At 39.2% G+C, this 22,764-nt stretch overlaps 1 protein-coding gene across 7 annotated transcripts in view; it reads right to left on the reverse strand.

Moving 5' to 3' along the window:
* The window catches only part of LOC311444907 (uncharacterized protein), a 52,349-nt gene that overhangs the window by 29,120 nt on the left and 465 nt on the right, over positions 1-22,764 (reverse strand). For 5 of the 7 annotated variants that reach the window (XM_084536371.1, XM_084536366.1, XM_084536367.1 and 2 more), the window contains exon 2: positions 20,364-20,445. In XM_084536371.1, the coding sequence (XP_084392497.1) occupies positions 20,437-20,445 (9 nt within the window). In that variant the 3' untranslated portion in view covers positions 20,364-20,436. Of the gene's footprint in view, positions 1-2,594; positions 3,621-18,570; positions 18,893-19,713; positions 20,119-20,363; positions 20,446-22,764 lie in introns of those variants that run through there. The other 2 variants (XM_084536369.1, XM_084536368.1) reach the window with 2 other exon arrangements.

The following is a 22,764-nucleotide window of genomic DNA, read 5'->3' on the forward strand; positions in this document are numbered from 1 at the left end:
TTGATCGGTATTGCACTGTAGAAATAGTTCATTACTACTTTGAAGCACTGTTTTCTCAGCTGACAATGCAATGCCAGCTAAGTTCAACAAGATACTTCATTTTCTTCTGTCAGGAACCCTGTCTGGGAATTGCACGTAGAAGGTGCAGCCTGCATGCTTGCAGAATTAGGAAAGCAAATGTTAACATAAACAGGAAAGAAATTCTAACTTAAGAACATCATTTTATGTAGAGGAGGGAAATAAATTTATTTTCACCACAGTTGTTCAAACAAAATGGAAACACAAAGAAGCTGTGCAACATATATATTTCTCAAATGTACCCCAGGGTTCAGAAGGAGTCATGTCTGATTGCTATCATGAGGAATGAACTCAAGCGCTGCTGCACCTTACAGAAAGGGTAGACTGCTTACGTCAAAAGAAGAAATACAGTAAAACCATACCACTTATGTGCTGGATGAAAAAATGATTAATTTATGACTCCACAGCTTTGAACTTCCTGACTCTCTTTGAACTGTCAGTTTTGCGAATGCTTTCCAGAGGGCTGCTTTTATTTAGTCTACCCACTCTGCCCTGAACCCTGAGTGTAAAAGTGCTTTAACTTTTCTCTGAAATGTGCCTCTGATGGGAGTTATGGGGACAACAGCAGCATAGGATGTTCTGAGGGGTCCGCACAAGCTAGGGAAATGCTAGCAAGCCACTTCAGATAGTTCGGCATCCTTTTCATCCGGACAAGCCCAAGAAGAAAGCCTACTTCAAGAGTCTCAAATTCAAACTCTGCTGCCTATCCTTCCCTTATGTGCAGAGTTGTTTTTTGACTGCTAGTCACTACTACATAGCTGCCGGCACAGGCAGTCTGAAGGAAGTGTCTGTTTCTTAAACCCCTTTTCTGGGATTTAGCCACTCTGTAATATATAAACCCTTTGGAGCAGCGACAATATGTGCAGCAGAATTCATGCAATGCTTAGCACCTGAATGATCTGGTCAATGCCACTTCACATTAACTTTTTACACACAGTAACTAAATCTAATACTCAATATATCAAAGTTAACTCAATTCTAATCCCAAAGTATTTTTTTCCAATACCAAAGTTTTTTCCACTTAAATAGATAAAATTACTTGTCAAAATTTAAATTTGTAAAACATTTTACTTAATAGTTGAATATAATTTCTACAAAAAACAATGAATTTCTCTATATTTTGTATTCTAATCTATGTGCTTTCTGTAAAATACTTACCTTACAAACCATTCATTTGTGACCACCTATACATGTTTTAAGTTCAGTTAATTTTAGGGGATCATCTCAATTTGGACTAATACTCTGGGGCCAGATACAGTACCCAGTTAATTTCCCTAGCAGTAACTCCCCTGACTAGTAGGGTTGAATTTCATATTTATTATGTGAACTCAAGGAAGTTCATATTCATTAAACATTATTTATGTTGCAAGCTGAAAATAATAAGCTGTTATATTTCTGGAAAAAGTTGGCACATATATTTTTTTCAGTCTAACAAGTTGTCTGGAAATTTCACATAGATGGTATAAACTTCTCAGAGTTTACTGCTCCTACAAGAAAGGTATTGCATGGTTTCTTATTTGGATAGCTGCTATGAAATAAATGTTAAAAATGTAGCAGAAGCTACCAGTCCCCCAGATTTACAAGCAGTTCCGTTGGGAAAGTCTTACTAAGACCATGGGATGTTTTGCATAAGCAGAATTTGCTTTTCCCCACTGGCAGGGCATGCTGAAAAGACCGTTTACAGTCACATATTGATACCTCACATTTGTATCTACCACAGACAAACAGGGATCCGCTTTCAGTATGACAGTCTTGAAGGCAGAGGTTATAAATGAGATATTTCAGACCATGACATTCATTTACACTTTGCTTTCTTTTTACAAAATCCCTCTTGCTTTGGATTTATAACCATGCTTATCTCCAAACTCCTGTAGCAAAATCTAGCAAAATCTCTGTTGTGTTCCTGAAGGAAGTAAAAGAAATTGAGCTACAGCAAGGCTGTAACAATCGCTTTAAAAGGAGAAAAGCTAACAAGTGCTCGGCTTGCAACTGAACTGTACCTACGGCTGCACTTTTCTGCTGTGTTTAATAAAACTGCTTTGAGAAACTATGCTAACCAGCTTTGCTTGATTGGAGTTTCCTGCCATCGTTTTGCCTGTCTCCTCCCCAGAGAACAGGGAATTAAATAGCCAACAAAGGCTCTTGATGAACACATTCAGGAATCTAATCTCTTGAAACAAAAATATTAATTAGATTTCATGCTCACATGCAGGTGTCATTATAAATACAATGCTTTGTGAAGCTATGAAAATTATCTTTCCAAATGAGTAATTATTTTTTTGTGGTACAGTAGTGAAAAATTGTGGAAAAGTCTGACTTCCTTCCCACAGTTGTAATTCAATCTTCATATATCAAATAACCATGGCATCAGCCTCTCTTTTGTTCCAAATATAAAAAATACACCCATTTCTTATAATTTAAGCTACTGCTTTTGAATCTCTCCACGTTTAGTCACATATAGCAGTCATTAGCTTATTTGCTTAATTTATCAAAATGAAAGACGACAAACCAGCACATAGTATATATATCAAAAAATATTTATTATGCATTTTAAACGCTTTCTACAGCAAAGAATATCATGAAGTTAAAGCCCCATTTTCCAGAAAAATCAGTCTAGAGACGCTGTAGTAAGTATCTCTTCTGTGTAAACTAGTGGAATTAACAATTGATTAGATGAAGATAACTTGATTAAAAATTTCTTAAAGTCTTGTTAAAAAGCCAAGCTGCCAGTTAACTAAAACTACTTCACATTTAGCACATAAAAAGAATAAAAAGAAAAAAGAAGTATTACAGCAATCTGTGTCAACAAGTGATTACAAATACCCTCACAGTTCGTTCTGCTGGAAGCTGTTTAGGTAGAAATTTAAGACCTAAAACACTCAATAAAGCAGAAGGACTGTGAATCATTTCCCTATATAATGAACCTTGCCTGCCTATAGAGAAATCAATAGGCCAACATGTAGCCCAGGACCTTTAACATGGGAACTCCAGGCTTCTCCGGATTTAAGTCAAAACGAAGTGCATGCTATTACTGTCACTGCCGTCAGCTTATAGAAGGAGACTCAGAATTGCTGACCGAGCGCAAAAGTTCAAAAAACATTAGTTTTTAAATACAAAATGATGATGTTTTCAAAGTTTTAATCCATTTTGTTGTTGTTGTTGTTACTCTGTATAGCAACAGAATTCCTGTCTTCCTGTCAATCTTTCTTTGAAAAACACGACATTCAACACTTGCTTTTAATTTATTATCTGAGATAAATTTAAGATACATTAAATATTGGAAGAGTGGCAACAATCAGCAAAGCAATTAGTACAGGTGACTCTTTACCTCTAAACTGAGTCTAATCTTGACATCAGTCCAGATGCCTTGCTAAACCAGGATGCAGCACATACAAACCCAGCTATTTTTCCTGGTGACACTGAGAAAAAAGAACTGTTAAATGAACTAACGGCAAAAATGGAGGCAAGTTGTCCCTCTTTGCTCTACCCAGACAAACTCAGGTATTGGATCCAGTCATGCCGAATGAGCGACAAAAGCCCACCTGCGGAACAAACCACAAATCCTTTAGCTGGCTTTTTTAACCTTTCACTGGAGTTTGAATCTCCTACTACATAGCAGCCGTTCACATTCTCATTGTCTCCCCACCCACCTGTGATTTTGAAACACAGGTGGGTGGGGGGGATTTATGAAAAGGAATTCATGCAGGCCACCCTCAAGCAAGAATGGGCCATAGTCAGACTGCAGGGCTGGAAAGGAAGCCAAAAAAGAATTTATGACAGGCATGGACAGCAACAATTTGTTAGTTGCCCAGCATATGTGAAGGGTCACAAGGAGTGCTTACATCCTGTGAAAATGTATCCTGTCAGTGTACGTTAATTCCACTTAATGACCATGACCAAGAACGTGTCACTGTTGCAGACATAACTTGTTTTGTTTTGAAAATACGTCTACAACAGCAGCTGTATCACATTTCTGATAAGTGATGTGTCATCTTCCATCACAGTTCCCTGCCCTGAGCACCTGGTGGATCCCAAAGGCAAGTCTACCACGCTCAGTCCTATGACAGCTTCTCCTCTCGAACCTCTTCTTTCCTGGATGTGTCACCACCTCAAAGGCTGGTGACATGCAGTAGTGGCTGGAAGTAGCTGGGCTATTTCAAGCTCCCATGGTAGCAGAGAGCTAGAGCTTCCCACAGGGAAGCTCAGACCTCACCAACACCGTCAGTCATACTACCAACATCCGTCACACCGCCAACATCTGCCACAGAGCAGAGACAATGGGAGGAGGCAGCTGGGAACCAATATAGCTTGACGCTAAAGTCATACTGTGTAAAAATATCATCTATGTTTGCATAGGTCACATCACACAGTCTTTCACACTGAGAGGAGGAACTATTAGTTTCATTTTTCAGACTACGGCACGGAAACTAAATCCCTGTGGGACTTCGCAGCAGATTGGTGCCTACACACCTCTGGGGTAATGAAATACGCAGTGACCGTGCCCAAGGCCATGCTGAGGCAGAACAGGGAAGTAAATGTCCTTCCCCCAGCCATTCGAGACATTAATTTCTGCAGGTTTGTGTTCTGGTGAAGCTCTCTTTATAAGAGATTAATTGATAGTAAAGGCAATTAAAACAATTTAAAATGGTTCTTCCGGATACATTTTCTGTCATGTATCATACACAACTCTTCTGTTTAAATCAATAATTTATCCCTCCCACACCTTTCTGCATTACAAATGGAGGCACTCACAAAATGGGCCTTTCAGGTACAAAAACCCGTAGCAGTAAATTCATGGGAGGAACGCGGCCTTGCTGTAGCAGGGAGGCTGCAGGCTGTCTGTAGCTGCAGCCAAAGGCAGTCTGCTTTTGTACTTGGCTGCAACCAGCCCTCACGGCTCGGGGCTCTGACCCCAACGTCAGTGGCAATTATCACTTGACCACACAAATACCAATTCTCTGCTCACTTTATAGGCTTCTGTATGTATTTAATTCTATTTCTATGCACATAAGTAGAATATTTTCCTCTAAAAATTCTAATGAGAACCTGCTTCCAGTCACACCTAAAGGAAAAGCATCTTTACAGGTACACAGTCGATATATTGCATTACTCAATCTTTTGTCTGTGCAAATTTAAACACTGAATGAATTTATATTTTAAAGTGAATTCTGCTTCTGCTTCAAGAACTAAAGCAAATCATACAGCAAATGACCTGTTTTAACAGAAGCTAAAAAAATATATTAAATGCCTAATCTCAGAGTGATATTTACAGGCTTCTAATGCACTATTTGTTATTTTTTTGCATCCATCTGTGAGTAAGTTCAAAACCCAGTACTCATTCTCTTCAGCATATTGATGTATGGTGATTCCATTTCTGTAAGTGCTGGCACATAAATAATTCATCTGGAATTAAAATATAACCTCTCCCAGAGGAACTGTGTATTTTACTAAGAATTTATACACAAAAGTAAATGCTGCAGTAGAGGAAGACATATCTAACTCAAAGGCTAGAAAATTTCGATAGTCACCAGACATACATGTACATGTACCTGCTCAAAAACTGTTTGGCTACAGGTATCTTAACATTTGGTGTTGTTTTTTTTTTTTCAGTGCAATAAAGAGACATTACTTAATCTAATAAATTGAAATGTCACAAGCTTCTCACAGAGAAAACGTAAATTAATATGTGAATTTTCCTAACAAAGTCCCAAAACCATTCCTGAACAAAATCTGAAGAGGATGAATACAGGAAGACCTCACTATTCTCATAGTTAAAAATTCATAGGTTGAAAAACAGTTGGTTTATCTTCCTTTACACAATATCCACAGAAGACAAAGAGATGTTTACCATAAAATCAGACTGATTTGTCCTGCAAACTGTAGTGCCGCAGAGAAAAGTGAAGGAAGAGGGCAGGAAAACTACTAAAGTTAGGCATGCGGCAACACCTGTGTTTTTTCAGTACAGATCAGACAGTTTGCAAATACTACAGACTAAGTACAGGAAGCAGAACAAAATGTTATAGCTATATAGATAATACTGTCTTGTTAGCTGGCATAAAAGTGTCAAGTTCAAAAAACAGCAGTATATAAACATTCCATTATTTTGCCAAAAAGGTTTTCTTGCTGCTTGTTGCAGGCACTGTTCAGTCCAAAAATGTCTCTCTGGTCCTATTAACCTTCCTCACAGCTACTGCTTACTGCCAGGAGAATATCCCATTTAGAAGCCTAAGTAATATCACTAGTAATTTAACTTTCAGAAAGCTTGCTAAATATGCACCATTTCCAGACCCAGTGACTCTGGTCTGCCTTGAAAATACCACTAGAAAGACATGATCTGGGAAGCTGAAACATTTTTAATGTTTTATTGAGTAATTTGGACTCCTACAACAATTCTCTGTGATGTTTCTCCTGTTGTCAGAAACTGGAGGTGGAATGCAAGAAATGAACACTGCCTCAGCTGGCAAATTTCTCTTCCTACAAAGATCACATTCATCACAAAGTGCACTGAAACAGCTTCTGTAGCTGCAACCATGACTTTCCAGAGCAAAAGCTGGAAAAACTCTTCAAATGCTAAGTATAAGTTTGAATATAAGTGTTTTTCACCAGTAGTGAAGCACTCATAAAATTTCTGTTGGTGCACCAATTCTAATATTCACTCGAAAGAACAGAATCATTTAATGCAAAGACTGGGAAGTTCTTAATCTAGCCTAGCAAGCATTCCTTGACTTGGCTAATCAGAAAAAAAAAAAAAAAAAAAAAAAAAAAAAGTTATTTTTACTATCATGGAATGACAGAATCACAGAATTTCTATGTTAGAAGAGACCTCAAGATCATCGAGTCCAACCTCTGACCTAATGCTAACAAGTCCTCCACTAAACTATATTCATTCTATATAACTACATTTCCAACAGTACTTAAATATTTTGGTCTTTTAGGTCAATTAATTTCTAAGACAAATTGACTGTTACTCATCTGCAGCTGGAGGTATATTTATAATGTGGCTGAGGGACTAGATATTTTCTTCTCCATATCTATCACGTCCTGAAAATGAGGGCAAGATCTCTGCGGGATAAGAGCTTATGAGCTCTCTCAATAAATTCTTGCTCTAGCAGTCAGTCCATATGGCAGGGAATGCACGAATCGTTCCCCTGAGACAGAAGATAGCAGAGTTTGTCAGCAAACTGTGAAGCTACTTCAAATGTCAGAATGCTGCAGCAGTGTTTCTGCACTCTCACCATTTGCCAGTGTGTTCCTACCTCTTTGTAGTCTCTCTCTGCTGATTGTTTGCCCTCGATTCAAGCATCTCATATGCGCATTAATTGCTGCATTGGTAGTGTTAATTGGTAGTGTTAACTCTTTAGCCCAGAGTAAACTGTTCATAAACAACACATCAACAACAGAAGAAGGAGATACCAAAGAAGGTACTTTCAAAAAGAGGGCAGGTCTAAGTGGAGAACCTCAACTGAAGAGTCCAGGAAAATTTCCGCCTCCTTGCTGATCCAATTTTAAAATTGTGCCCTAAACTGATTCAGGACCAACCTGAGAAATGAGCCAAGATGGACTTAGGGCGCCAAGTTATTAGTCTCTGATTCTGCTGTTAAGAGTATCTAGTAATTTAGTGTCCTAATTTTTAAAAGGGAAAAAAAGGAAAATGGGAGGAACTACTGGCCAGTCAGTCTCATCTCTCTTCCCAGTCCTACCTCTGCTGTAATGCCGTACCATGTTTCCATAAGTTGCATGGCCATGTTTGCATATCAGCACTCTAATTAGCACTGCAAAGTGTTCCTAGGTAAGTGCTTAAAGCTGACACTTCCGTGCTGCTAAGGAATATCTTTGTTGTATCCTTGCTCCAAGCTTTCAGTCACAGTTTAGATCTGAACAACACTGCACATGCCTTCTGGAGAAGTATCGCACCAGTTACCTGCAGAAAACTGTGCTCAGTGAGAGCAAGCTGTGGCCTTGAAAATGCGAAAAGAGAGAGAGTAAAAAAAAAAAACCACCACTGCTCTCAGTCACATAAGTTGTGGCTCTTTTCTACTATTTGCATGGTTACCATCACCTTAGTCTCAAAGTCATAGTAAAGGTCCTGGCTACATAAAGGAAAAAATAAATGAAAAAATTAAAAACAGGTTTATACCAGCTGACTTTAAATGTAGTCTTCACTGGAAGACCTTCACATTACTTCAGTTACCAATTTGCCTTTTCACTACAGTAAATTAGCTCATAAAGGAGTGTGGGCCAAAGTTTCTGTAACTGGCTGCTGCTACACAGACAGAGACAGGTGGCAATGCTTATTTTTACTAGACTATATTTACAATCTGGTTGTATAATACAGAGATTTGCTTTTTGCTGAAAGGAAACAACAAGTTTGGAGGAAAAGAGAATAAAAAAGTCAAATCCCTAAAGCTACATACATAATCAATAATCATCTCATACACTATGAAAGAAGATTTTGGGAAAAAAACAAACAAACAAACAAACAAAAACAGGTATTTATCTAAAGATTTGGCTGCAAAACAAGGATTTTTTCTAATTCTAGGGTTGCCTAATTACAGTAGCACTACATGCTGATGCACACAGAGAAAGGAGTTTGAACTCGGGGAGTAAGTATTGTCCAGCTGGTGCCAAAACTCACTGCTCTGCCAACTTTTGTGTGAACACAGAATGTGTCTGGCTCAACTCAGTCCAGTGCACTGCTAGCTTAGAAGAATAGAGTCTAAGCATTTGGTTTTAACACAGCCTGAACGTGAGTATGAATCTGTAATGCTCTATGGCAGCCGTGTAACCCCGTGTGGCTGCTAGGCACGGTGTGAGAACTGCACCCAGCCTGCTGTGCACAACTAATGTCAAGCAGGAGGTGCTATTTCCACTATAAATCCATCTGCATTCACACTTTTTAAAAAACAGACTAGCAAATTTAATCTTGACAGCTATCAGAACATGTTAAGATCTTTTGCAATCCTGCTGTTAATCTTCAGAATGTGTGACAATCGCTGTTTTATTCAAAAACAGTGCGGGCAAGGATCCCACTTTTCTCACCCTTCTGAGACCCACAAAATTGTCCGCAAGAAAAAAAGTCAACTTATTCCAGGGAATGCAACCAGTCTGCACTGGAACAAAGGTGTTTCTGCCAGGAACATGCAGGTCTGCAAAGAAGATAACTAATACAAAGGAAACCGGCATAAAGAACAAATCAATTAACTTCACAGAAGTTACCAGATCATGCCAACTGATCCCTGCATAGATTCTGGTGAGAATTTTGATCACAGCCCAAGGAAATGTGACTGCAATAGTCCATCAATGAAAGCAGTCCCATCACCTATTAGCCTAGCCACAGACACAGAGCTGGGACCTCCTCCGCAGTCATTCACACTACACTTGGGTCAAATACTTTCAAATACAGAGGCCTGTATCACCAGGCAAGGCTATTCACTCCCTATCAACAAAAAGTGCAAATCACAATTTATTGATTTCCTGCAATTTACTGATTTGTTGCAATTGCTTTTTTGTTTGTTTGTTTCTTTGCTTGTTTTCTTCAGGAAGGTTGCCCTCCAACTACCAGCTAAGCCCAAATCTGCCTGAAGTTAACTATTAACCTTGTTTTCCACAATGAGCAGCCTGTGAATACTGCTGCCAGATCCAATTAAGAGGAAGGCTTACGTATGAGTCTGGTTTGCTGTTCTGCGGTTTCCTCAACTTTCTTTTCAACAGTTTGTCTAATAGCTCCTAATACAAGATTTTTCTCCATAGAGGACAAGCCTAGAGCGAACTGGGACTTAACTCAAAGGGTTTTCAAACACTGATAGAAAATGTTTGCTGAATTCCCTATGCAAGAGTACACTTAATAAAATATCTCAAACAGAAATTCCTTGAAATTCCTTCTATTAGTTACATCTGATACCTGATGCTGAAATTGAGAACAACTTGGTCACATTTGATTGAAGATGAGGATCTTAGGAAAAATTTAGTTTAGCAGCTTGTTTTAGAACTGTGGTCTCCTGACTCTCAGGCTTTCTGACACAGTCCTTCCTTTAAATCCAAGTCCTTGGAGAGACAAGATTACTAAAGAAATTCAGTTTTCCTAACTTTTAATCTACTCTCCCAATCATCCTGGTTGCAAAGGAAATTTTGGAAATGCATTCAAGCTAACTTTTTTAATGTAAGGAAATAACCCATTTTTTTTTTCCTCTTCTGGCATTTTAATCCCTCCTCTAGGGACATTTGGCTAAAACGTATTGACTCATGGGTTTCTGAGGTACAGACTGAAAGAGATTCCTATGGGAATAGAGAAAGCTGGGATGGGTTGTCTAGTTCCTGTCAGCTTTTGAAGGTATTTAGAACAGTGCTGATCATGCAAATTATTAGTTTCTTATAAAAGAAACTAAAGTAAAAAGTCAGAGTAAAGGACATAGATATATACTAATATTGGAATTGGACATATATACTAATATTGGAAGGAAAAATCAAAGTTTTTGAACAAAGTACTTTAAGTGTTATATGCTGCAGATTCCTGGCCAAAACAGTTATATACCGACTTTCTCCTGTCATCTCTGAATCTAAGAACAGTTTACACAATCTCCTACTGACAGTGATTCTAGCTTCTTCCCATTTGCAGGCTTTCTTCTTGCCTGGCTGCTTCTCTTTGTGTTACCTGTGGATCTCTGTGTTTTGTAGTAATAGACAGTAACTGAGAGGGACAGACAGAGTCTACCAAGAAGAGTAAGACTCAAGTAGCACTCTCTGCAGCTTATTTTGCATCCTTTGTTCTACTGAGGTACTGCTCACACTGGAGGTACCAGAGTTTATAAGACTAGTTGAATTAATACAAGACCTTAAATGCTAACTAATTATGAATGTGGGACTAAGTTTCCCAAATGTTTCCAAAATGATAGGACAAGCTGACAGCAATTCAGAACAGTATTCCAGTCTTAAGGTTCAATCAAAGGCCTTGCTTGGGACTGCTGACTTTGCAGGATTGTTTTAGCTAGGCTCTTATAATTTTTAAAGAACATTTATAATACATTTTTCAGCATAACTCCTCTTTCTTTATCACCAATTTGCTAGCATTAATACTTCATTTCTTATGTTGTTTCTCTCCAACAACTCAGCATTTCAGTAGCACACACTCTTCTAAAGCCTGCGAGACTCATAATTATAGTTCAGATAATACAGGAGAAATAACATTCTGCACAGTTATGGGAAAACAGTAATCAAGAGATTTGCCTTCTGTTCCTAGATCTGGCATAGATACCCCGTGCATCCTTGGACAATTTGTTTATATCAAAATTTTCAAGTGTTGCCAGGGGAGTCTGAAACCTACAATAGGCCTGGCTTCTAGAGCTAAATCTCTTAGTAGTGGATACTTTTTCAGAAGCACTGAACAGCCATAACTCCCACACGTTTCTGTTGTATTCAGCTTCTCCAGCATACGGTCCTACATACCCAGTTGAGCCCAGAGTTGGCAGAACTTCAAAACCCTGAGCTCTTAGCCATCCGGGCTTTGCCGTCTGTAGCAACTTTGCCTCACTCTAAACAGAGCTCAGCAATAATTTGTTTAACGTTGGTTGTGGAAGACTGGCTATAGATGATTACAAGCATTGATAACCTTGAATATTTCTATAGAAATATAGTGTTGATCTACCAGCAATGGCAGCAACTATCCATAACATGGTAAAACATTTAAAACCAAGTAACTGCCAAATACACTCTGCACATCTGCCTAGGTAATATATTAAACCTTATTTTATAGATGGTCTTTTAAAGCAAATAGGTCCAGGAAAGTAATGCATAAATAAGCTGAGGTTTTGTGTGTTCACATAGTTTATGGGAACTTTGATCAAAAGCAAGCTAGCTAAAGTAAGTACATATGCAGCTGAGTGGAGAACACTAACACATGAACATCTTATTCAGGTATTTCTGTTCACTGTCTGAAAGTAACAAGATGTCCAGAAGCATTACCAGTGTGCTAATGTTGCTAATGTCTACAGAAACATATTTGAAGCCTTCAATTGCATTAATTTATCCAGGAAAATAGCTTGAAAAGACACAGTAAAAAAGTTGGTGACTTAGGAAGTCTTCCCCTCACAGAATAAACACCTTCTTATTCTTTGCACATCTAGGGAAGTACGCAGGTACCAGTCTGGATGTCACATTTCCATTTACAAGGCTTTTTTGTATTAACTCAGCAGTAAGAAGCGGGTCTCTTTGGAGCAATCTGTCTACATTTCTGCCCAGCATTGTAAAATGGAAGATACCAGTTGTGTCTAGGAGGCTTTGCAACTGCCCTGAAGTTAGCTGGAAACCTGGTCTAACTGCTGTGTTGGGTCTGTGATAATCTTGTGTCACTTCCAGTTTGATTCTTTTCAAAACTGGCTGTCAGAGTCTGCTCTGCCACCAGTTACAGGTAAAAGCATTAGATTCCTTCACCTCTCCAAGTAATAAATTGATTTCTATTTCAAACAGTATTTGCCCGTTTGCTTTAAATAAACACAAAGAGCATCTGAATAGCTGAAGAACTGTACAATACAGATTTCCTGAACAGTTTTTTTTTTTTTTTTTAGCATTTCAACTCTCTGAACTATTTCCTTTTAGCCTGGAGATCACACTCCTATTGTCTTGTGTTTTGACCCGCTACCCACATTTCATTGCTATCGGCCATCTGACAGCACTGGAGCTCTCAGCTACAGCTGTTTATCTGTATTTAGCAACTTAGGGTCCTGTTAAACAATCAGAAAACACGTGACTTGGTCATATAGCAAAGAAAACACAGGAAAAAAAAAAAAAAAAAAAAATATTTTGGGCCTGTCTGCATCATGAAGGCTGGAATACCACCTCTACCAATGCTGTTAATTCAGATTTTTCCTCCATATTATTCAAGGCTATTAATACAATGTAAGCCCTATATGTAGGCATGCAGCTTATCTGGCTATACACTGACAAATAACCTGATAGTACTTCAAATGGAGAAATGAGATACAAATAATCGACCCAGTCACAGCCCCACACAGACTTACAATTAGAAATAATCTCCATGGGAAACTATACACTATGTAAATCCAAACTGTTTGTAGTTGTAACTCTTCACAGATGTAAACTGCAATACCTTTCATGTCTGAATACCTGTAACTTGTGTTGCTTTTTCTCTTCAAAAACTGTGTGACTAATGCCATCAGAATGCAGAATCATTTCCTATCTGATATTCTATATACTAGGTAGATATTCTATATAGAATATATCTCTATATATGAGACAGATATAGACAGATATTCTATATTCTACCTGAAGCTACATTCAGTTCTATCTAAAGCTACGTTCAGGGTCTTGCCATAGCTGTGATGCCCTAACAACAAGTAAATGAAAAGGGGCTATCATGTTTGGATAATCTGCACTGGCTGCACGGATGGTACCATCACTGTCTTCCAGAGCTCTGTATTTATTTTTCACATCTCTTTAGCTCTTTAGCTTTTTAGCTATGGTCCTTCTGATTCCCTGCTCTCTCTTTTCTGTGCTAATATTCTCACCACAGAGTTCTCAATTCTTCACAAACCTAAAAGAATTAAGGATATTGCCCTGTATTCATAAATATCTGCTCTCTCCAGTAGCACCATTCACCGTATGTTGTGTTATTCAATTTGCCATACCCTACAAGTCTCAGTATGGCATGTTGTCTTTGCTAGCATTCAGCCTGTGCCAGAGGCCAGCTGCTGGCATGGGAGCAACTAACGTATCTAACTTTGGAGAGATCCAGGCTGTCCAGACTACCCACCATTAGTATAGTTGCAATAACTAATAGCAGAGAAGCTTGTATATAGAAACTAGTATAGATGAGACTCTTCAAGAGGCACTGAGATTTCTAAAATGGAGGGCATGTATTCACACAGGTTGCAAGAGCCAAATGGGAAATAAACAGGAACAAGAGAAATGTCTTCTTCATACTTACAGGGTAACTGTGTTTTCAGTGTTATAAAATGATCTGATTTCTAACAACTATTAATATCAGTTTCAAGGAATGTGCACTTCCAGTTTTGTTCAGTGGGAGAAAAAAAGTCCAAATATTTTCTACAGTAGTTGCTTTTCAGCAAATAACTGCTGACTGGAGGTCTCATCCTAAGGAATACTGCATAGGCTTTGTTTCACAGAGGAAAAAAAAAAAAGCTACATTGTTTTGAAGCCTTATGCATCCATCCTGGAGAAGGTGCAGGGCACATAGTACAGCAAATAGCACTGCTAGAAAGATAGCTTGTCCTTTATGACTGATCACTGGTGGGTAATCCTGCAGCATGGTCCCTTCACCCACCAGTACTGCACGCACAGATGGCTCGCAGCCAGGTTACCCTGGCATGGATGCTAGGTGGCGAGCACAGTGCCTGGAAAACGTTTGATGCTGACAGCTACTGTGAACTGCTTTGTGGGGAACAGCTTTTCCACTGCGTTAATTCTGCTGCAATAAAAGATTTTCTAAACTAGAGTCATTCAAAACAGAAACATCATAAAAATCAAATTTATATGGAACTTTGGCATATATAATGTAGCCTGTATTTATCACAAGGAAGAATTACAAAAACTGAATTCTCTAAAAGCTGAGTCAAAAAGACAGCTAGGTCACTATAGAAAAGGCTGCTCTGCTCCTTGCTCACAGATTGCAGTCCTGGATGACAGACATGCAGCTCTGCCTTCCCTGTATTTTGGAGGGACTTGGCACTGCTTGAATAAGCCTCCTAGCTGATGCAATGAGGATATAAAATTTGACTTGGAAAACAGTCAAGCACAAACACACACTTCTTGTGTACCACTTACCATGCAGGGTTAAACCATGAATTCATTTGTCCTGTAGTCCCCTTGCCCCAAGAATGTGCTGGTAACTGAAGTAGAGCACCCTCTCTTGCCCTAGATTGGCACCATGAGCTTTGCAGCTTTCTGGCCTCCTTTAAGGGATGTGGTCCTCCAGCCAGTGACCAGTGCAGCACTTACCACAGCTAAATTCCCTCCAGTATCCCCTAAGGCTCCACTACCCTATCTAACCTGGGTACAGAATACTAACAATAATTGTGATACTGGGAAAGTCATATATGCTGACATTTAGGATTTGACATAGCATAATGCAGTCGCTGCAGATTCCATTCAAATTAAATCCTGCTGCAGATTTTCAGAGGGAGAATACACCTAATCCTAAAAAGAAGATAAAAATGTCTTTACCTGATACTTGGAACAACGGAAGTAAAGGAAATAAGAGAGAATTACCGATAGATTAAGTTGCAGCAATGTGAAGGAGAACGAAGGCCTTTGCACAACCAATAGCAGAACAGTTTACAGCTCAGCTTCTAGTATAGTGAGTAATTGCTGGTACTCAGGAAATTAATCTGAAGATCTTAATTGCAACTAAAACAATTACTCATAATCAGAATACTGTATTTAATAGTCTTTGCTACTAATAGATAAAATAGCTACATCATGTGTTAAATCCTGTCTGTGTTGAAATTTCTGATTGTTCCTATGCAGTACTCCTGTCTTGGGTCATGAGCTGCCTTCCTGGATTCAGAGGAGTAAACAAGTACGCCAAAGCAAAATTTAGCAGGAAACTTGCAGGGAAAAAAAAAATGGTAACAAGATGGTCTGCGGGACAGGGCATTTGCCTTTCTGTACCTCAGAATTGGCTAAGGACCAATTCTGGACTCTTACTAACAAGACTCATACCTACATACCAGGACTCTTTTACAACTTAGTGTTTTAATACCTTCCAGGTGGTAAAAGAAAGGGATGCACAGTAAAATTAAGAGGGCCGTAGCCTATAGGCCTTAGACTCTGAGGGACAAATGGCTTTGTTGATAAACTGCTCAGCCTAAGACCCTGTGCTGCCCCCCTCTTCTGGACTCACTTATGAATATGTATTTGTTGTTTCTTTTCTTTTTCATGGAAAGGGAAACTTATAGCATTCTTTATAATGTGTAAATCAAAAAGAGGAAAAAATGTGACTGCAGCTTAAGGTTTTTTGTTTGTTTGTTTGTTTGTTTTTAATACAGGTAGTTTTCTTCGTGGTTTTTGTATAAAACATTCTGGTATTAAAATTTTCTTCCTAGGGTAGTCTCTGGTGGCCTAGAGAACTACAATAGGTGTAACATTAGAAAAAAATCAATAAATGAAAACGATGCAGAGAGAATGGAAGAGATTTAAAGCCAACCAAACCATTTTGGTTGAGTTAATACTGTAATTATTTGAACAGATGAATACTTTTTTCTTGTCTTCTGGAAAGGGTGGGAGTGGGAAGAACACAACAAGGAAGTTTTTCAAGAAGATTCCCTACAAAATCTTCATAAAGAAAAGGAGGAATTAAAAAAGTTCTGTAAGTCTTTGCAAATTTTAAACAGAAAAGAATTAATAAATTAAAGTTAGGCCCAAATGACTAAGAAGCCAAACCAGAAAAAAAAAAAAAAAAAAAAAGTATTTTGATTTGGGTAGAGGTGGGGTCACATTTACTGATTTTACAGTCCACCATGATGTTAATTTCATCTAGTAAACATGGGCAATGTCTTTTCACTGATATATTTCTATACTATTCTATAGTAGCTTATACAGTCAGCTCTTCTAGAAAGTAGCTGAAGCACTCAGTTTATCAGAAAATATATCTTCATTCTAAATGAAAAAAAATAAATTCAATTGGTAAGGAAAAGAATGGAAAGACTTTTTGGCTCTTCCTCCAGTCATGGAACAGGCAATAGCTTTGTTGCACATGTCTTTGTGGTCAAGTTAAACTGAATGAAACGCTGAACAACTCCCTCCTTCACAAATCTGTTTTCCAAATGTATATTGAAAAATCAGCTTTTCAGCATAACACAGTTACCTGTAGTGCCAAGCAAACACTGTTCCTGCAAAGTGAAGTTCACACTGCCAAATCTTTCAGCTACGAAACTGTTAGCTCTCCTATCTAATACAGACAACCCATGCAGCCTAATCACAAAGCAATATTTGATTTCACTAGACAAGGCACATAAGCAGAAACACTCCATGTCCCAACGTATGTTCTGTGCCAAAAAAGGGCTTCAGCCTTCTGAAGCCTGCAGCTAAGCTTATGCTCAAATGGGTTTTAAACAATCCTTCTTTCCTGGCCTAGATTCACAGCTTATCATCATGAAGTACCACTTACAACACTAAATAGAATAAGAGAATCCACCATTGTCATACTGCTGTCAAACAGGAACTATCTTTTGTGGGTTTTCTTTAAATAGATGAGGTGGGTATTCCTGAAGGTGGAATTAATGCTGAAACAAATTGATTCTACTACTCAGATATATGCTAATCTTAAATGTGCTTTTACACTTTGTGAGTCACAGCAAAATGACGGTAAGATACAGCATGGACATGGGAATATACACATATAATCACAAGTGGGTATTCAGAACAGCACAGGATAACCAGTGATCTTCCTTTGTAATGACTACACTGATTACTTTAAAATAAAACAACAGACAAGCTCATCCCTGTGTTCTCAGGAGTATCAGTTGCCTTAATTCTCCCATCACTAAAGAGCAAACACACCCCTTGCTCTGAATGTAATGGGAATTTAAAACGGTGCTATTCGCGCAACCTGTCTGATAATCTCATTATCCTTTTCTTTCCTACAAAAATGCCAGTTTCCTTCATTATGGACAATTACTCAGTCTATGGCCTCTGAGTTTATCCACTTCCTACCTAACACACTAAAGTCATGATGACACCATCTCACTAAATAGCTTTAGTTTTGCAGACACAAAAAAAATTTCCCAAGTGTGGTGGTCAAGGTAGAGCAAACAGAAACAGAGAAGCAGACAACTTTCTGATATTAAAAACATCAACCAATATTTTGTGCATCAAACAGCAGACTGGTTAAAAAAACCCTCAAACTTTCAGCCAACAGTAGGAACTGTGGAGATCTCAGGTTCATCTGTGACTGAGTGTAACAAGCCATGAGATGCTTTCTTAAGCACGAGGATATGGGAAGCTGGTAGGCTTCCACAGAAGATCTGCAAGGAAAGCTTCTGTGGTACATACAGCCTGCCCTTGTAGAGGAAACAAGTCTGGCTTTAGTGTGTGAACTTTATAAAGTTGTTGAAAATTCAGCTTCGACACAGACAGAATCTTCATGTACTTTCATTCCTCTTCAGCTTCAGAGCTGGATTAAAAATTTCCTTCCTTCTGTTATAAATGAAGTCTCATTTATAACAGAATTACTGAATTTAGTAATATTTATAAAAGAAATATTCATAAAACGTATAAAAGACAAGTAAACAGCGCTGGGTGCGCGGGGAGTCTACGTTCCACCAACATGCACACACGAACATCAAACATACTAAATACACAGAACATTGCTTTATATACTAAACACAAGTACATGTATGCCTATACATACGTACAATCCGGAAAGGTAACAAACAATCCTTTAAGTTTCATGACTTACTGAACTTGAGTACACCTATACATATGCACATTCAGAAAAGGTAACAAACAATCTTTTAAGTTCCATAACTTAACAGTCTCCATTTGCCATTCCTTTTCTTGATTACAAACAAGTCTCCATTTTCCATTCCCTTTGAACAATATGTCTTGCTTTAAGTTGTCAAGCAACTCGGTCTTCAGGCCTTATGTATCCTGTTCTTCCCGGATCGAAGAAAAGCATATCCATCTCCTTTTCAAGGCCAATAGGCCTGGGTCAAAAGGCACGTTCAGGTCAACAGGGGGTGTAACAGCAAAAGCCTTCCATGTGATTCAAAGATCGAAGCCGAAATTCCTTTAAGTGGTATATTCTTTATTGCAGCGCTGGATGCACGGGGGATCTCTCCACCTATCGTGCATACCCAAAGCAGAAAGCAGTCTTGAATTTATACAATCAATCTATCAATATTCTACAAGTGCCTATACATATTCATTACCTATCCCTGCCTTCCCTCGCTTCTCATGCTAATTAGCCTTTTGGCACCTTGCGCCTGCGTAGAGCCTCCCAAGAATTGTGGGCAGGGGTCTTTGGGACGTGGGCAGGGGTCTTTGGGAGGAAGACCCCGAGTCTTCCTCACAGTGTACGTTTCACCTTTGGTCAGGAATCTGCTGAATTGGCATGTTTCTTAATTGCAAGAGCTGGTTGTTGCTAATTCTCCCGTTTGTTGTATCTTTATAATGAATTCCAATGTCCAGTTTCGAGATTTATAGTCCTTACATTCATTTCTCTGTCCGTCTGCCGCTTCCTTATCATGAGTTCCAGTGTCTTGTTTCGAGATATACAGTCCATGTCTGGGGATTGCCCTTGCCTCCCCAATACCTCCCCAATACCTCCTTAATCACATGGCTGTAGCAGCAGAGGGGCCGATGGCGTAGCAGTCGGATCAGTAAAGGAGCCCGCAGCTCCCTCACTATCTGGCAAGCCACACGTTTCTGACTGTGGTCCCGCAGGGCTCTTTAAGGCCTCAGAGACTGCTCGCCAGGTGCCGAGCAAGCCCACTGCAACCTTGTCGTTTTTAGTTGCAGAGTCCCACACCTTGAACTCAGTTTGGTCCCATATCTCAGGCTCATAAACTGTCCGATTGTTAAGAAGGAGAATAAGCTCTAAGGTTACCAGGACAGTCTTTGTTCCTAAGGACGTATGATTCCCCATAATGCACAACTGCTTACCAGCGAGAGGCAGTTGTGTGCACGGGTTCGCTCTCTCAGCTTGAGCTTCTCTCCAGTTCCAGTGCACCCATTTCCAGCAACTTTCAGTACGAGCTTCTCTGAGCAGTTTCCTGAGTTTGGCCGAACCTATCTTCATGAGGCAATCAAAATGCCTGTTCCTGTCCTGGTCTCCGTTCTGCCAGCCTGTTCCTCTTTACTTCTTTTTCCTGCTTCTTTATTGATGACATAACTTCATCATATCGAGTTGCCTTTTTTATCTTGAGAGCAGGCTCCCCTCTTAAACCCTTCTCTCCACAGCAGTTCTTTTCAAAACAACTTTTCATTGGTCAAATAACTTTGAATGTGACAACAACAGCCAACACACAGAAACATCCATGCCTTAACAGCTGGAGAACAAGAGACCATCTGGAGAACAAGAAACCGGAGACTGCATGGACTCTCCTGAATCACCCTTTTTTGTTCCCTCTAAACTCTTATATTCCTGATGGCCTCGTCGTTAAGAGACTAATGTTATCTCAACCACGGGGCTTTCCAACCCCCATGGCCACACTCTCAAATCTCCCCCTTCTTTATTAATATCAACCATTTTCTCGCCACGAAGTACCACTTCATATATAACTTCAAATGAAATAAGGAAAGAGATAGCTCACCTGCTAAGCTGCTGAAGGGATTCAGCATTCAGAAAAGGAGCGATTCTCCTTTTCTCTGTGATGTCTGTACTTTCTAGTCAGCCTGCAAGTAAAGGTGTGAGCTGTTACTTGTGTCTCCTTAAACAGAGGGGGCAGCATTTTGTCCTCGAGCAGCCCCTTAATAGACTTGCAAAACAGCTACTTCTAAGGATCAGCTAAAACACACATAAATAAATACTCTCTGTGGAATAATCTGTTTTCCTGATTTGGGTGCAAAGATGATTACTGAACAGATTTTGCAGCGAAGAGTGCCACAGAACAAAAAGAAAATTGAACAGGGATAGATCCAGGAAAGCTTGTCTGTTGTCCTTCCAAATGGGAACGGAGGAAGCAAGAGTTTTATTTTACTAGCTACCATTTCAGAAGTAACACAACAAATGCCCTTAATTAAAGGAACAACTGTTGACAGTAACCATTCAAAATCTATAGTTAATGGAAAGACATAGAAAGCTCCAAAGCGGGGTACACTTCAGTGGCCACATGAACTGTCTGAAAAGCTGCTGAAGGACAGGGAGAGCTTGAGGTGAGTTTGCAATGATATAGTATAAACTCACTTTAGGATAGAATAAAGCTTGTGATTTGATATTGTATAAACTTACTTTAGGATAGAATAGAACTTGTGACTAAAAGTTAGCAAGGACAAAGTAAACAACATCTTGTTATTTGTAGACCTTCTGTTACGTTTAAGCATTTTGTTATTTGAAAACACCCCATTATCTGTTAACACTCAGGCTGAGACTTGAGATAACTTGTCAACTGTCTGTTATGTCTTGTTAACTGAGACATCCTGTTATCTGCCGACCCTCAGTTAAACCGAAAGACAACTCAACATTTTTACAGCCTGGAAAATAACTGATTAAGAAAGTGTATTATGAGGAAGACCTACGGCCTTCCTCCCAAAGACCACTGCCCACATCCTGGAGACCCTGGCCCACAATTCTTGGAAGGCTTTGCGCAAGCGCAAGGACTGATAAGCTAATTAGCATACGAAGCGAGGGTAGACGGGGTTATGTAATGAATATGTATAGGTGCTAATTGAATATTCATTGTTTCACTGTATAAATACGAGATAGTTTGTCACTTCGAACATGCACGATAGGCGGAAGGATCCCCCATGCATCCAGCGCTGCAATAAAGAATATACCACTTAAGGAAATTCGGCTTTGATCTTTAAATCAGCAACAATGGAAATTATCACTCTAACAAAACAAATTACAGGCAAAACTTAATCTGATCATGAATTTCTCTGACAGTGGTATAGTTAGTCCCAGAAGAGAAACCAAAGAACCTCTATAATTAGTAATGCTTAAAATCAACATTGCTGGAAACTATGCTAGGAGTCAGAGTTGCTCCAGCAGAGACTGGGATGACTGTGATAATGACTACAGCTGACCCCAAAATACTTCTGCATATAATTCCCTATGAAGTTAATTACACATGTAATGTCAAGTGCTGGGATATAAAAGCATCAAAGCAGGAGGTTACACTTTAAATGATGCTGTGAAATTCAGAACATTGTTAAATCTGTCTGCATCGGATTTAAAAAGCCTTGAGCATTAACTGGAGACAGGTAAAGGCGGCAAAGCAAGAGGTTTTAAGCAGTTGTGAAGGATTAGCAGCCCTGTACTTTCTCCACAGCAGACTGTAAACTTCCCATGCTCTCAGCCTGTGCTTGTCAAGCATCCCGTTTGCAAAGACAAGAAACCAATGTGAAGAACCTGCTTTGTTCTCTGTGCAATTTGCCAAGTATGGGTTACAAAATCACTATTAAAAGGTTCTCAAAGGCAAAAAATTTTCTAAATTATGCTAAAAGAGATTGCTGAACTTTTCTTAAGGCTTTGCTATGAGTGGATGACTTTCATGAGTCAGCTCTCGTAATTGCATTCATGCTTTTTGTACAAAAGTGCATGACCTTCTCACTGAAGTGCATCAGGACACTAATCCATTACAGCCAGTCTGCATTCTTGGTTATGTAAAACAGGCATCTGCAGACACTCAAACATTTAAATGTGATTTAAACATCGTTTTAAATTACTGGCCCCACTGGCTACCTCTGCATCAGCTCACGGACACAAAGATGAGTTACTATCACGTCCAGCATTGCTGTGCCAGGGATGCAGCTCCTAACAGTGCAAGGAGCCCAGTGTTGGTGCTCAGTCTTTGGCTTTTTAAAAACATTTTGAACCTTTAAAGATGTGTTTAGGGGTCCTTTATCATCTCTTGATTGGCAGATGATGCACAAACACAACAGAACCTGATGCTGTTACAATCATTAAAAGGAAACCTTATTTAAAGTTAACGTGAATTGTCACAGGCCCACGGCAGACACACCATTACTGACTGCAAGGCACTCCTACACCCT

Source organism: Aythya ferina, assembly GCF_964211825.1.
Source record: "Aythya ferina genome assembly, chromosome: 15".
Lineage (NCBI taxonomy): Eukaryota > Metazoa > Chordata > Aves > Anseriformes > Anatidae > Aythya > Aythya ferina.